Source organism: Pocillopora verrucosa, chromosome 4 (genome assembly GCF_036669915.1).
Source record: "Pocillopora verrucosa isolate sample1 chromosome 4, ASM3666991v2, whole genome shotgun sequence".
In the NCBI taxonomy this organism is placed as follows: domain Eukaryota; kingdom Metazoa; phylum Cnidaria; class Anthozoa; order Scleractinia; family Pocilloporidae; genus Pocillopora; species Pocillopora verrucosa.
Window position 1 is genome coordinate 12,442,738 of NC_089315.1, and position 16,108 is coordinate 12,458,845.

A 16,108-nucleotide genomic window follows, 5' to 3' on the forward strand; every position below is an offset into this window, starting at 1 on the left:
TACATGAAATAAGTGGTTGAGGGCGCGCTATTTGAAAAATGGCGGCAAGTGAGACGATCTTGTCATCTTGGAAAACGCCGTTTTCTACGCCAATAAGGAAGAACGAAAACACTTGCCGAGATATTTTTCATAATTCTGAAAAGCTTCTGGCTTCAGCTGTATCGATCTGTCGGTTAAAAGGGAGCGTTGAGTGCCAAACTGGCGGGGTGATTACAGTGTGCGAAGAATTACAAAGGCTCATTCGTTTGGCTTTCTCTGGTAAGAAAATACTCACCTTGTTTCTTTCTTCAGCTAAAGTTTAAAATTTTCGCTTCCTTACAATCAATCAATCAATCAATCACTCTTTATTGCTCCTAAGATAAAAAGACATATCTTAAGTTACATCAGCAGTTAGGAGTCTAAAAATACATAGGACATACCATATAAAATAGTAGAAAGATCAAAGATTATATTTAAAGATAAGCCTAATTACAAAAACATTCTAAAATCTGTCAGTCTTTATATTCGGGCGATGAGCACTTTTGTTTCTGAGTTGGTACTTTGTTTCTTTCTTCTTCGGAATGATGTTACTTAGCGGGCGATCGGGATCCACTGAATGTACCTTGAAAATCTTCTTATCTGCCTTTTCTAAAAGTTCTCGAATGTCCATTCTCTTAGATGTGAATTTCCTTTTAAAGCATCTGTCCATAAAGTTTTGTATGAATAAATAAACGCCAAAAACAAGCAGACCATCGGTGTAATTTGGTAAAACTAAGGCGCTAAATAGGTAGTCTACTTCACCTTGACTGAAACCTTCCTTCCGTAAAGATTTTAATACAAACAGACACTTATTTGCCTTAATCAAATTAGCACGTACGTGTTCGCTATATTTACAATTCTCCTGAAACTTAACACCTAAAATGGGCAGCTTCGTGCATTGCAGAATGTTATTTCCCTTTTCTCAAACGATCCATTAGTACAGACATCTCGAGGTTACAAACTTTTTGTTGATCTTAAATTCAGTAGTTTACCTTTGCTCACACAGTTTACCATGATGGTCTCTTATGTAACCGTTTACAACTCCTTAGGTTGTAAATTCGCGAGAGAAGCTGCCGGTAGAGGGAACCGGTACTCCTATCTAATAAAGATGGGGTGATTATCTAGAATGTGGAAGAGAACTCTTAAAGGTTCTCAGAGTAGTTCCAATAACATGTAGGCTTCAACTAGATTTCCATCAAAATTTTTATACCTGGGAATAGAAAACTCGACCATTAAAAGTAACTGGCCAGAGTGATGTTTAATACTTTTCACCTTACAAGTACTATGATGATGCCACCAGATAATTTTGATATATGAGTTTCCTATTCTGTTGGAGAAAAGAGTGATAGAAAAGCTTTACATGGAGTAATGCAGTACAACTGTTGATCTTACCTTCATTATTTATTTATTACATATATTATTGTATTATTATTTAAATTATTATACTATTTATATTTGTGTTAGTTATTACCTTTATTATTTACTCACAGGGGCACCTGTGAAAAATTGTTTGTTTGGCATTTAGCTGGAGAAGCTTGTGAGGTTGACTCTTAAATGATTGCAAAGGAGAAGTTTCAGTAACTATTTTCAATACTTAAATACTTAAAATGATTACTCCAGTCATGGTTCCCTCTCGGAATAAGTGTAACACCTCTCACTTAAAAAGAAAGTTTTTCTTTTGTTGTTCAAGGTGTAACTCTCAATTTAAATTGTAATTATATATTTGGTTCATTTATTTCACAGAAGTAAAACACCTGGAAGAACATTTTGATTCCCAGAGAAGCAGCTTTGAGGATGAAATAGCTTGCCTGAAAGAAAGAGTAAAACATCTTGAAGAGGTTGATGGTTGCAGTAAAGAAAATGGCAGCAACAATGACTGTGAAGAAACCACTGAAAATCCCCTTTTGTAAGTAGACTATGATAAAATAATTATGGTTCAAATATGGCTTCAATTTAACCCTTTTATACACTAACATTAGTATTCGTATTCTCCACACTGATCTCTCTACATTTCCTGTGTCAATGACAGGGAGAATTTGTTTGACAATCAGAAGCTTCTTGAATTGGTGATAATTTCCATTACTCTCATGACCCTTACATTGAATTAAAGAGTGATACGAAGAGGAGAACCTAGTAGCAAGTCACTATATGTGGTTTAACCCTTTCACTCCCACAAGTGACCAAGACAGAATTTCTCCTTACAATATCGATACAATATCAAGCAGGCAGGTGATGAGAATAGAGAAGAATATCAATTATGGGATTATTAGTTGATCCAATACCATATTCTCTGAACTAACATCATGAGAATTGTATGGCAGATAGTAAGGAGAATTACTGATTAGATCTTGGGCGTGAAAGGGTTAACAAGGGGTTAAAGAACCAAAGTGAGCAATGGAGTGTATGAATGCACCAATGATCACTGGAAACAGTTGTAAACTAACATGTTAGTTCATCACAAAATTGTTCCTGTAAGTGCTACACATATAATTAAGGTTATCACCATCCTATGGAGACCTTTGCTGTGAGTTCGTATGACAGTAAGCCTAGTTTGCTTTGATGATCATACTGACCACCATGAAGTTTATGCCACCAGTCAGCTTGTTTACCATTTTATGATTGCTGATGATGACTGAAGAAAAAAAAATGATTTTCTTCAAAAGTAATAATCTATTTTATGATACAAATTTTAAACCATTTGCACCATTCTAAAAGTTAAACAACTGTAGAATTAATTATATGAGCTCCATTGTTTTCAAATCAGCAGGAGCAAGTCAGTTTTAAGAGGAAATGATGGAAACACAGAAGACAGTGATCCAAATCCTTTTGAGTCTGGCAGTACTGATGGCAAAGATGTTTCAGTAATTGGTGTTTTGTATAAGCCTCCTGAACAGCAGGCATCTAAGTTTCCAAAAGAAGCTAAGAAAGGAAACTTGAAAAAATGCTCTAAGAAATTGCCATTCAAGAAAACTGGTAGTTCTTCTGATGAAGCAGATGAAGTTGAAAGTTCTCACAACCAGAATCTACCTTCAAAGATTGCTAAGAAAATGGAAAATGAAGATGTTGTGGCTAAAGAGAAATCAGAAGCTGTGATACTGGAATGCAAGGTAAAGTTGAAGGACATCTCTGAAAAAGACAGAAAGAAGAAGGGATTCCGAAGTAAGGCATTGTTGGAAAATTCCATCAAGGAGTCTGAAGATTCCACAAGTAATGTGAATCACTTGGCAGACAGCAAAAATGTTAAGAAAGGAAAGAAGAAGAGCCCAGTTGGTAAAGATGAATCAGAAGTTTTTCAAGCAGAAAGCTCTGGAGAGGTCATTTTTCCTGCAGCAGCTAGAAAGAAATCAAAAGGAAAGAAAAGCAAGCCGTCACCTGTACAAGAAAATTCACAAAGAAAGAAGCTTTCTAGTACCAAAAAGTCAAAGTCAGGCTATGATGATATGGCACCGGAGCCCAGGGAGGATGAAATGGAAGGCAAATCTGAAGCAAGGGAGGAAAGTTCTCAGAAGGAACCAGAGATCTTCACTATTCATGAGATGACAAGCTCCAATGAGAAATCCTCAGAGGGAGAATTCTGGACCAGGGAAGACAAAGATGAACCACTTGGTGACATGAGTTTTCTCATCAACATCAACTCTCAAATCTCCATGTTTGTTGCTGATGCTTCACAACAGGAATGTGAGTTGCAACCCATGACTGCCAGGGAACGCAATGATGTGTACAAAGTCACTCAGCTTTATAAAGTGCGTGCAAGGATTGGAACCAAGACTGAAAACAACCTGACAACAGTGCGCCTGTCCAAGCAAGCTGAAACAAGAATGCCAAAACCTGGCAGAGTTGACAGCTTACTGAGTAACCTAAGTATAATGGCATGTAAAGAAGCAACAAGGGAAAGCCCTAAGAATCAAGGAAAGAGAAAGCACACTTCTCCTATTGATGGAAGTATGCAAAGTACAGCTGAAGACCATCTTGAGCAAGCTACACCTCCAAAGAAGAAATTTACTGAGCTTTCCAAGGCCAATTATTAAATAAGCCAATGCTGGGACTTCCATGAGGATACTGTAATGTACAAAATCCATTTACTGTTACTGAAAGCAGTAAAACATTGGACATTAGATGTTTCAAACATTATAAATGAACTATTTTATTTGACAGATTTCTTCTGGCATATTGTCTGTTCAGTTATAGATCACTAATGACATCAAAACATAGAAAGAACAATAAAAGGCCACAAGAGCCCTCAGTGAGTGTTAATTAATGCATTAACTCTTTTACTTCCCATTTGTTACCGAGAGAGAGTGTCTCCTTACAATATCAATACAGTACCAAATTCCCTTAGATAACATGTGATCTTGGAAGTGAAGGGATTAAAATGTTACATCATGTGTGGTATACAGCTAAACAGACATTTAGCATCCAAGGTTTTCCCTTAGTTTTAATCAGTTTTTCATTCCCTATGAGGGCTTAAATCTATCCAGGATACTATTAGCTTGGTTAAAATACACCATATTACCAGTTGAAGGAATGGAACATAGTTTTAGTTTTCAAGCAATGCAGAAACCTTGGCATTTAAAATTAAAGGTGAATGATTGCATGCAATGGCACTTTTCTTAGTGTTTGGCTTTCCTTACATTTTAATAACATTATATTAAGACTTCTGAAAAAATCTGGATTTGAAGGAATTTTTTTTTTCTGAAATGAGAATCAAATCTGGTAGTGAAAGTAATTTCTCTTAAAAACATTCCCTTTTATAAACAGACATACTTTCACTTGCTACTTTTAAACAAAAAATTTAGACCTCTTACTAATTTGTTATGAAATCAATCATACCACTCTAGTTATCTGTAATGGCTTTTACAGCTGTTTACAATAAAATATATCATGAACATCGCATCTAAAAACACTTGATGTGAGTTCACCTGTCTATCTTTAGAATATGGGTTTGAAATAGCCTATTTAAACTAGTAGGTATTTTATCATATCAATTTGTTTTGTGAAAATCTAGCATGTTTCTTTATAGGACATTACAAAAAGTAGAGTTGAATCTTGTTGCTTGTATGGCCAGCTCACACAGTGAAAGGAGGGAGGGTGGATCATAAAGAGCACAAAACTTGATAACAGATAACTACAAAGTATAAAAATTAATACTTTATTTGGAAATGCAATATGTCTTCTAAGCTAAGGTTGTTACATCTTGAAATTTTAAGGCCTCAGAGGGGCTTTGTCACTATTTTAACTGTTTGTTTTTCAGTACTACAGATTGCCTTCAAATTAAACCTTAGTTTTTGTGTATAGTTTTTCAAGATTTTTAAACTATGACAAAGCTCCTTGGACATGTTAAATATTGCTAAATTTGTTATGCAAGTGTCAATAACTGACTTACCACTAAAACTCAACAATTTGTGAGATGATGCCACAACACTGGTTTATGAAATAAAATGATGATGTGTGAAATGAGGAAATAATTTTACACATGTTCTGTCAAAATTCTAATAATTTTCTGAACCTTTAGGCAAAGAAAACTTGAAGAATTTAAACAAATGCCAATGAAATTATTGCCGTATTCCACAAGTATACTGTTTGATTATGCTTATAATTTCAACAACTCGTTACAAATTTCAAAGTTAAATTCCATAACTTTGTGTAAAGCTGAACTCAATCTAAGATGTTCAAAATTATTTTTTTAAGAATATATTACAAGAGTTACTTTAAAAAGTGACTGGCGAACAAAAACACAACTGTTACAAGTCTTTCAAAACCTACCAGAAAGCCTAAATATCAAAAATCGTAACTAGTTTTAATGGGTAAAAAATCATAACCATTTTTTTTATTTATGCATAAAAAAATGAAAAATAATTTTTGCCACTTGTTTCAAATTCAAAATATTGATGATTAAAGTGACACTGAAATCCAAAGTGACTACATGACCTACAATAACTTAAACATAATTATCTAATAAAGGTTTATGATCAAGTTTCCAATTAAATTCTCTTAAAGCTTTGACTTGTCAAACTGATGAAACCATGTTAAGCTGAACTACTTGAGACTACTTAATGAGAAGGCATAAGAAAATGTTCTTGAATAAAACACTTTGTAATACATAACATGAACTGAAACCCTAAGCAATGCAAATAAAAGACATCTAGAAGACTTCCTAATGAAACAATTTGAATGCTTCACTCTGCCAGATGAAATTTTAGAGTGACACTTGAACACATTTGTTCTAGTTTTGTATTTTAAGATAATCTCATATGAACTTAGAGCAGAAACTTGTTTTCTTCCAATAACCTGAAAGCACAAGGAAACCCTCATGACAAGTGGTTTGAACTTAGCTTGTCAAGGGATTTTTTTTAAGTAATCGCATAAAATGAAATCTTTTTTTAAAAAAAAGGGAGGGTTTTTAGGGATAATTTTTGAACAGAAGTGATGATCTCACTACTATCAGACATACATAGGTAAGAACTTCATACTATTTACCAATCAAATGTCACTGATGATTGGATTGCTGTGCGGTCTACCTTGTCAACAAAATACTATTATGAACAGAGGAAATCTGAGTGTCAGATCATACTGCTACAACAAAACATCACTTCTGTGCTTTCATTTTGGTTCTCCCTATGCTGGCAAGTCAACATGTTGGCAACAATACCTAGCAGATGAAAACATAGTAGAGTCAGCAACATAATAAATATGAATGAATTTACACAAAGGTGCTGCAATAGTCACCATTATATTCCCAAAAAGTAAAGTGAGAAACCACATAAAAGATTACATCATTTATGTGTGTCTATAAAGAAATCTGTGTTTCTCAGGTATTGAAACAAATCATCCCAATCTGAATGCATAGTAGAACCCTGCTAACTTAAACTCCCAAGAGAAAGTGAAAAATTGAGTCGGTAGGATTGGTTCAGTTCATGTTAAAGCTTGGAGGGTAAATTTGAGCCAAGGACAACTAGAATTAGTTAGATTTAAAGGGGATTTTTAGTGAACTGATGGTAAATGACTTAGAAAATGGGGTCAAATCCATGGGGGAAATCAGACCTGGTTAAAATTAGCGGGATGTTCAAGTCAACTGAGTTTGAGTTTGCGGGGCTCTAATGTAGGTCTCATCAAAGAAGTCAGAGACCATCTCCCTCACCATTTGTCAGGCAAACTGGAGGGGTTACTATTATCAGGTAACATATGCCACTTTTTACAGTTTTCGCACTGAACCCAGTTGTCGCATGAAGTGGAACACCACTCAAACTTTGTCTCAGCTCCAGAGGCACCATCCTGACATAAACTCTTGATCTGGTCTTTGAGACAGTTGCTAACTTGGTCTCCATCTTCTTTTTGAGTAACTCCTTTTGTTATCATCTTCACTTCATCTTCAGCAGAGGTGCTTGCTTTCTCTGTTATCCCTGGTGCAGTTGTTTCTGACTTAACTTTTGTCTGATGACCTTAAGTTTGCAATAATAATAAAAAAAGGGATTGCAGACACCTTTTGGTGCCATGCCCATAGAAAATCAATACACACTTTTAAAGCAGAATAATGATGATTCCATCTTCCTTCTCAATCACCAGACTTAAATCCTATCATCTTGTTCCTGAAATTTTCTTGACTCAAAGTCATGATATTTTCATCCCTAAAATGCTGGAATTTGTTCTAATTACTCCTTAATTATTTACAGATGCCCTAAGATGTCTGAGGACATTTTAAAGATGTTCCAAAGGGTTCCCCCAAAAAGCCAGCTTCATAAAATCAGAGGTTTTGAGGAAGTATGAACAGATTCTAAGACTTGACATTTCTTCATTGATTTGACCAAGTTTTAACAGTCATACCCTAAAACAGTGTGTCAGTCCAGGCATAAATGCAAAATTTTTTCATTGAGCATAAAAAATCTGCCATTGGCAGGAATAAGCTGGGATCAAACACTTTTCAATGTATGAATTCAGACCATACCTTTTGGTTTCAAATTACTTTGTTTGCAAGAAGCATCTACCTTCTTTGTGACAGGAGTTTTTCCTTTGCCATTTGCAGTTGTGTTTATAATGGTATTTCTGAAGCATGAAATGAAGTTAGTATAAGTGAAGTATTCAGCATTCCTTACAGTTTCATACACGTAGGTAAAAAGTTTGTCATCAGTGACAAAAACACTTGGCTTATGCAAGGCATGAAATTATTTTTTTTTTCTGATAGCCACTTGGCTCCTAGATTTTTCAAAGTGGTAGCCAATTCAAAAAAAGTTTGTCACCATTTTAAAAGACAAACAAAACCCTTTTTTTACACTGTCAACGTTCTAGATAGACCCTCTAAAATTAAGTTAGGAAAAAGATCTTTAACGTGCTACAAAGTGGACACTAGGATAGATGATATACAATGTTCAAGCTCACCTAAAGCAAAGATTGTGTCTAGTTATCAATCAAGATGCGTGTGCTGCGTTCTGAACATAAACTTAACCAGGAAGTTTGCTGCAGATTCATCTTTGCAAATCTTTTTAATCCACTATATCTCTAGGTTAGGTTATGAAGAAGCATTCTAGTTGCCAATTTGGCGACTAATTTTCAGGATTTGGTCGCCAAAGTGAACAATTTAGTGGCATTGGCACCTGTATTTGGCACAATTTCACACCCTGTTATGTGCCAATCAATTGTAAGAGCTTCAACACCACCCCCTCCCCTTAGGCATGTGGGGGTGGGAAATTTGAACCTTGCCTGGCTGGGGTGGGGAATTTGAACAGGAAGTGTCAAATCTTTCCAGAGTGTCATATCCCTAAATATGGAGGTGTTAAAGGTTGGTGGTTCACTTTCTCATGCGAATGGCTCAGAGAAAAAGGTCAAGGTTATAAATCTTGGTCAATGTGTAGAAATTTGCAGTTGCTGATTTTGCCTAAAATATTAGGTGGGGCATTTGAATAAAATTTTTGACATGTGGGGGAGGGGGGGAGGGGGGGAGGGAAATTTGAACAAAAAAATCTTTAAAAGTTCTAATGCCCAAGGGTTATACAAGGGGGGATGTCAAAGCTCCAAATTGATTGACACATTACATACAAATGAACCTGTAAGATTACTTGCTGATTTACTTACTGCCTAAATCACTCACATTGCTGGTGTTGAGGAACACCTTGTTATCAAAATACTTAGTAAAGATATTAACTCTGTTGCCAGTTCACATCCAGCTCTGAAAAGTTATAGGCTTTAGCGTGTAATCCAAAATATCACAAGATTTACAGATTTGGAAACCCACTTTTGTTTTCTTGGAAAGAGAATGGAACACCAAATTATAAGGATTAGCATGCATTCATCTCTAACCAACAAAAGCAAGATCTTTCATGTACATACCTGTGTCGTAGATTGTGAGAACCAATCCTGAAAGAGTGGATGATGAAGAAAACAGAATAAAAAAATATATTTTTTTGTCTCTCATATGCCTGTAAGTATCAGACACCTGAAATTACTACTCAAATATTTTTAAAAAATGACTAGTGATACGATTCCTTCACATAGTTTTCAAACTCTATGTCAATTTTAAACTTATAAAACTCTTTTTTTCTTTGAGTTTCTTTTTCTAACCTGTATCCTTGACCCCAACCATCTGGCTTCTCACTTCTGTTGGTTGAGGCTTGGGCCAGGGTTGTTTCTTTCCTGGTTTTGCAGTACTTGAAATCTGGATATGACTCTCTTGTCCTTCTCATATCTTCCCTTGCTCTCTCCTTAAATGGCTCCTTCTGCTCAGGGATCATGCTTCTCCAATGTTTAGCAAGAATGGTGCTAATCTCCCGGTTATCTCTGCCAGGATACTGTGTCTTGAATTCTCCACGGTATTGCTTGCTAAACCAAAGGAAAGCATTCATGGGCCTTTTGATATAATTAACAGGTGTTTCAGTAGTGCTTTCATTTTCAGAGGGGCGAGCTACAGCCTCCTCTTCTATCTCTGACCCTTGGCTGCTTAAATCTGAGAATGGTGATGCAGAGCTTGCTGCCATGCTTTCTTCAATGACAAGTTCAGGGGTGCTGCAAAGGCTGTTAGATGCCTCAGAGAACATAGCTGCATCACTTTGTCTCCCAGCTGTGCTGTGAAAACAGTTTTGGTTCAAGCTGGACATGCCACTGTTTTGTAACATAGCTTGCAAGTCCTCTGTTTTCAGTCCTCTCTGGAGATAAGCCTCTCTAATGTTTTCTTGAAGCTGCATGATGTGACTAATTGCAGTTTCAAGTATTTCCCTCCTTGAAGGATGACCATTTCTCAAGTCTTTACAAGGTAAAATTGCACTCAGATTTTGAAGTTCATCTCTTATGGCACTCTCTCTTTCTTTCTGCCTGTATATGAGAAGATCCAAGAATTCATAATTTTTTCCAGTAAATATTTCTAGGTTTAGAGTTGATAATGACTACTTTTGATGCATAATTAATATCCTCTTTGAATACCTTTAACAACCCAGTGTAGGTAAATATTTTACAAAACTAATCAATGAAGGTTGGTTTCATTTGGACAAAAATTGCAAAAACAACAGAGATCAAACCAATGATGCATTTTTTTGATGGGCATTAGTATTCAGTGCTTCAAAAAATGTTTTTCTACCTATCCCAAACTACAACCAATTCACCATTAGAGAGTAAAAGACACTCTCAGATTATCCCATGAAAAACTCTTTCTTAATTAGGAAGTTGTTACTTACACCATCTTTTGCTTGACATATGCGAGTTTGTCAACTATTTTTCGGGGCTTTCCTTTTCTTTGACTCTGACCCTTAGCATCTGAAGCAGACTTAGTTTTCTTTAACTTCCACGGTGTCTGAGTTTGAACTGCTGTTGTAATAGAACAGATGTCACTGAGGGGTGTATATCAAAGGGACAGACTGAATTTTCCAGTGGAGGAAAGGGTGGGATGGCACACTCTGGCAACCAACCCATATTTTTCTTGTTTGAGACTGAATTATCACCTTTTCTGTCTAAGAAGAGGGAGTCACATAAACCCTTAGATACCCCCCCTAACTAGTGACACCATCCCTTGATAAGGGTTTGCTTAGTAAAATAATAAAAGAAGGTCCAAGAACTGATCTAAATTCTGTTCCAAATTGATTACAGTTACCTTTGATGTTGGGGCTTGCTGCAGTAACTTGTTTACACTTGTCAGGTAAAATTGTGGGTGTTGCATTCAATGGACTTGTTTCTTCTGTCATTGGACTAACGCTTTCTCTCAAAGTTTTCGAAGTTCCATGCTAGAAATGAAAGAGTACTGTCGAAAGATTTGCGTGCCCAGTGAGGACAAAATTTAAAAATTAAAAAATTAAAAAAAGTGCCTTTTTAATTTGTTGTTGTTGTTGTTTTGTTTTCACGCTCTAACTTTAAATTGAATTTGTCCCTGTTGGTCAGGATTTTTCACAAAACTCTGTTGTCAATAATAGATGCAATTTAGGGTATCATGCTATGAATAAGAATTCTTACTGATATGTTCAAAAGTTCTGAAACAGGAGGAAGAGGCAAGTGAGGTTTCCATGGTGATACTGCAATTAAAAAAATCAAGTTCATTAGGTTAAATTTAGTCCTTGACACTGACATGTTTAAGGTGAAAGTAATTTTTCAACAATTTTTGACATTCAAAAGTAAGATTTAAATGCAACGGAACAGAGGGCTAAGAAGGATGTTACCTTCTGTGCTTGATGTCACTTTTGAATCTTGTTCAATGACATCACCACTAACATCTAAAGCTCCAAGCTGAATACACAAGAGATAAACATGTTTTCAAAATAAGACAATTGAAAACATGGCAAGCATGTTCAAGGGAGAGGGGGGATGTACATATCAAACAATGCAGATTTGTAGATATGGCTCATACAATAAATGACCCCTCAGCGAAACTGATGGATTGAATATTATGAGTAAAAAAAGATGAGGAAGATAATAATAAAACAATTTACCCCATCCATCAGAGGGGAGTCTCCATACCAAACGTCACTGCTGTGTAGATTATAACTACTGCAATAGAATACCAAAAATAACATTCAAGGCAACATCAATAGCCATAATGATTGATGTAATTCATGGCAGGTCAAGATGTTGCCCAATACACAATCCCCCCACTTACTATAATTAACCTCTTAAGAAAGATAATGTGGAATAAAAAACACTTCCTTTTTAACTGCTGTCTCTATATAGGAGGTCCATTTACACCCTATCCAGTAAGAATTTATAAAAGATAAGAAAAGCCAAATAAAAAGAGGCAAGCAACAAAAAGAGCGTTGTTAACTACATTTCAACCATTTATTGTTGCAGAAAGTTTATCAGTATGATATGACAATGCTGTAATTTCCCATTTTCTTTTAGCTTGTGTTCTTGTGGGCAAGAGTGCATCTGTGATAAAATGAAAACATTTCAAAAGTACTTACTTGAAACTCTGTGGTGTGACAGGATGGTGCCAATTTTGTGGGAATGTATAATGATGAACAGTGTGTGCATTGCCAGTTGCTATAGGTAACTGAAACTGCTGACTAAAGGATATGGTGGATTCAAATCCCCATGATGGGGAAAACATTCTGTTTTCTGGAGAAGGTCCTTGCCAATCTGTTAAAATAAACAATAGCAGTGACACAAAATAATAATTTTTCCAAACACCAAAAACATTGTTGAGGGAAAAAGGTTAAAAATCATGTGATGCATTATCATCCCAGACAATTCACCTTCTTAATCTTCTTATCAGCAAAAATGCTCAGTTTGTCATAAGGCATAACATTTGAATTCATGTTGCTTAACATTTTTCCTTTTTTCACCCCACAATTGAAATTAATTTATTTGGAAAAATGTGATTTGATGATGATTTAAGAGAAATTTTGCAAAGAGAGCATGTCCTTGACCCATTCACTCCCATAAGTGACCAAAACAGAATTTCTCCTTACATTATCAATGCAATAGTAGGCAGGCAAGTGATGAGATTTAAGAATAATAAAAAATATCAATTAGGGGATTATTAGCTGATTCAATACCAAGTTTTCCAAACCAGCATTGTCAGAATTTCATGGAAGACAGTAAGGAGAATTATTTATGAGATCTTAGAAGTGAAAGGGTTAACTCAATAATATTTTCACAAGAAAATGGAGGGCGCAGACTAGAATTTGAAGACCTTGCAGTCATGATAGTGCTGGAATGTCCTAGACTTTCATGAAACATTCACAAAATAAAAAAATATATTATTAACCCATTAGCTGTATTCAACAATATAAACAATCTTTGTCAAAATAACTGTTAAGATTTTGTCAGACATCCTAACCACAGGTTTAGAGGTGATTCATCTCACAACACATTTGGTGATATTTGTTATTTTCAAATTGTCTTTTACACACTTAAAACTACCCACCCCTTCCTTCTCCTGATCTGAATTTTACATACAGATTGTTTTTTATATCTTATTGGAACTGTAATCCTTTGAAGGGAAATAAAGAAATTACTTTTTTGACCTGCAATGAAGAAAGTTCATTTGCAGGTTATAGTAAAGTACTTCTTGCTTCTTTGAGTGAAGAGCTTTCTTAAAATCTTGTGTTACTAGTTCTCTTGAGCTGGTCATACCACTGAGATGAAGTGTTAATACTTACATTATTTTATCAGGTCTTCTTACATTGTTTTAAATATTTTCTTATAAAAAAAAGCAAATAAAATGCCCTGAAATTTTCTCTCTAAACACTTCTTAGGTAGTAGGCTTAGGACGGACTCCTGAAGTCTGGTTCAATGTGGTTTTTGCTCTCGAAAGAGACAAAACCTCTACCTATGTAGAACATGGGTGTTGGTGCACTGCAAGGGGAATCTAAAAAAAAATGGTGAGGGAGGGGAAAGCAAATCCTGCAAATAAATAACATCTTATCCTTGGGGGTGGGGGGAAGGGGGGAGGGAGAAGCAATACTCCAAGTCACTTCATGGCAATGAAACCAAGATCAGTCATTACCTATAGGGTGCTGGACTCTTTTTTCAAGCCTTACCTTTTACAGTAGAAGCAGGGTCAAACAGAGGATATGGAGTGGGAACCCTGGACTGAAAAGGAATTGGACTAAACACTCTAGAGTTTGACTCCATTCTTGCTGTATTGTGTGGTATTGCAGAAGACAGAGGAGTTGACAGAATGGCCTCTGGAAATTCAAATGGTACAGGTGTGCTTCTGAAGTTCAACTCCTGGGAAGGCATTAAGATGAAAGTGGCGCAATTAACTTAGTAATTATTTTTAACCTTAAGCGTGGATCACTACACAGAAAACAACAAAATATTACGACTTTCAAGTGATGTTCTAAAACAAAACGCCAATCAACAAAAGTTGTGGTCTACAATGTCATTATTTCTGGGAAAACTGATTAAATTTTGAAGCATCACAATTTGATAAGGAACATACTGTTTTAACAATTAAAAATGAATCCTTTTACATCCAGAAGAGATTAACTTGTAATTTCTCATTGTGATTCCAATACATTATCTTAATAATTGGTTGTGAGAAAAGAGGAGCTTGTCGACCAGAGGGTGTTATCTTGATTTCATCCTGTAACTCCCATGAGTGACCAAATCAGAATTTCTCCTGACAAAAACCAAATAATATTAAGTTGACAAGTGATGAGAATAAATAAAAATATCCATTGGGTGATCATTAGTTGATCTAATACCAAATTCTCCAAAGTAACATTATAAGAATTGTACAGCAGACAGTAAAGAGAATTATTATTGAGATCTTGAGAGTGAAAGGGTTAAAGTTGGATTTTTCTGTCTTAATTATAAGGAAGTATACAGGATTTAGTTGCAAGAATAATTGTTTCTTGGGAGTTAATGTAATCCAGAACAAAGTTGTAAAATGTACGAAAAATTATATCCACACAACAATATCAACTAATTAGCCTTGGAGACAAATCCCTCAAGGAAATTTTACTCTTACTTCACAGTTGCCTTGAATATCACCATGAATTTCACTCATAGTACTCACATTTAGAAGTAAAATGTATGTGTGGCTTGTAGGTTTGAAATAAATGTGAAGTCAATCCTCATGAAAGGGTTGAATCTTGATTTTGAGAAGAAGTTCGTTGATTACTTCCAAGGTGTGAAGACTCTTTTCAATGTTTTGCACGTGCAAATTTTGAGTATTCTTGGAAATTAATTGGGCTGTATTTAACTGCTCGATCTTTAATATGCAATAAGGCCCTCGTTTTCTCCGCTTCCAAGTCTACATTCTTAGATACAGTGGAGTAAAAATCAAAATATTCTAAAGGAAGAAAATCCAGATCAGCACGTGAATAGACATTTGCTATGAAGACCTCACACAAAGGATTTCAAAACAAAGTTCAGATTTTAAAACAAAGTTCAGATTTTTATCTAATTAACAATTACAATCATGAAGTTTTAGACCTCTCGGGCTGGCGATAAAAATGTTTGGGGGAAAGAAATCGGAAACATCGAAAAATTAGACGATCATTGTGAACCGAAAGTACAAAACTAACAAAATGAATTAATTTTGCCCTCGCTGGGGGCTCAAATACTTCGGAAGAAAAGTCGGAATAAACTGAGTTAAATATTTGGCTGATCCGCGAGGAAAATCTGGCTGCAATAGCGAAAATTGGATAGCACCTGAATGTTAATTGTGGGACACAAGTAAGCTTGTTTAAACCTGCAGGCAGCTGTAAAAAAAAAAGCCCGCCCATTACGGAGCACGCAGATCTGGTTAATCTCAACTCAGGCTTGGTATAGCAGATGGCCAACAAAAGCTGGGCTATCTACATGCTTAATCTTAAAGGATAATACATCGACCTACCACATTTCGAGGGGTCTCCGTTACTACTGGGCGAAATTCGCTGTCAGATTGCGCTGCCATTTCACACGGAAATTCAGTACAGGTTGGGAGTACTGGATATTTAGTTGATAATTTCAACAGATTGAACTGCCTCAGTTTACAGTTTGATGGACACCTGTCAGTCAGGCATTTACGTATCCTGTCTCAAACAATTCCTCCCCCCCACGTTCATGGGGTTATTGCCTTTTCAGTGAGTTAAATATGTAACGGCAATGCTAAAAAATAAGAGAGAAAGTCACTTCTGAAGTTGTCGATTTGACATTAGTAGATCTTACGAGATTTTGCACTTGCTTTTTT

The 16,108-nt window shown here is 35.7% G+C and overlaps 2 protein-coding genes across 4 annotated transcripts; one reads left to right on the forward strand and one right to left on the reverse strand.

Moving 5' to 3' along the window:
- Positions 1–26: 26 nt before the first annotated feature.
- On the forward strand, positions 27–6,324 carry LOC131796004 (transcriptional regulator ATRX homolog). 2 transcript variants are annotated; one of them, XM_059113649.2, is made up of 3 exons: positions 27–258; positions 1,762–1,924; positions 2,783–6,324. In XM_059113649.2, the coding sequence occupies exons 1-3, from the start codon at positions 39–41 to the stop codon at positions 4,044–4,046; spliced, it is 1,647 nt and encodes a 548-aa protein (XP_058969632.2). In that variant the 5' UTR covers positions 27–38; the 3' UTR covers positions 4,047–6,324. The 2 variants fall into 2 exon arrangements, with proteins under 2 accessions (XP_058969632.2, XP_058969633.2); XM_059113650.2 differs by having other exon boundaries at positions 2,786–6,324.
- Positions 6,325–6,343: 19 nt separating this feature from the next.
- Positions 6,344–15,859, reverse strand: LOC131795970 (uncharacterized). Of its 2 annotated transcripts, none has more exons than XM_066165984.1 (13): positions 14,951–15,052; positions 13,968–14,157; positions 12,387–12,561; positions 11,919–11,976; positions 11,649–11,715; positions 11,446–11,504; positions 11,090–11,219; positions 10,677–10,806; positions 9,571–10,317; positions 9,340–9,366; positions 7,961–8,058; positions 7,157–7,457; positions 6,344–6,667 (listed from the first exon to the last, which is right to left on the reverse strand). In XM_066165984.1, the coding sequence occupies exons 2-13, from the start codon at positions 14,059–14,061 to the stop codon at positions 6,634–6,636; spliced, it is 1,920 nt and encodes a 639-aa protein (XP_066022081.1). In that variant the 5' UTR covers positions 14,062–14,157; positions 14,951–15,052; the 3' UTR covers positions 6,344–6,633. The 2 variants fall into 2 exon arrangements, with proteins under 2 accessions (XP_066022081.1, XP_058969592.2); XM_059113609.2 differs by lacking the exon at positions 14,951–15,052 and adding an exon at positions 15,773–15,859 and having other exon boundaries at positions 6,345–6,667.
- Positions 15,860–16,108: the final 249 nt, after the last annotated feature.

Coding starts and splice junctions, on each gene's coding strand:
- LOC131796004 (XM_059113649.2), top strand. CDS start 39: ATGGCGGCAAGTGAGACGATCTTGTCATCTTGGAAAACGCCGTTTTCT. Junction 259..1,761: donor CATTCGTTTGGCTTTCTCTG/GTAAGAAAATAC, acceptor TTTATTTCACAG/AAGTAAAACACCTGGAAGAA. Junction 1,925..2,782: donor ACCACTGAAAATCCCCTTTT/GTAAGTAGACTA, acceptor TTTTCAAATCAG/CAGGAGCAAGTCAGTTTTAA.
- LOC131795970 (XM_059113609.2), bottom strand. CDS start 15,832: ATGGCAGCGCAATCTGACAGCGAATTTCGCCCAGTAGTAACGGAGACC. Junction 9,367..9,570: donor GGTTGGGGTCAAGGATACAG/GTTAGAAAAAGA, acceptor CCACTCTTTCAG/GATTGGTTCTCACAATCTAC. Junction 7,458..7,960: donor AAGTAATTTGAAACCAAAAG/GTATGGTCTGAA, acceptor TGCAAACTTAAG/GTCATCAGACAAAAGTTAAG.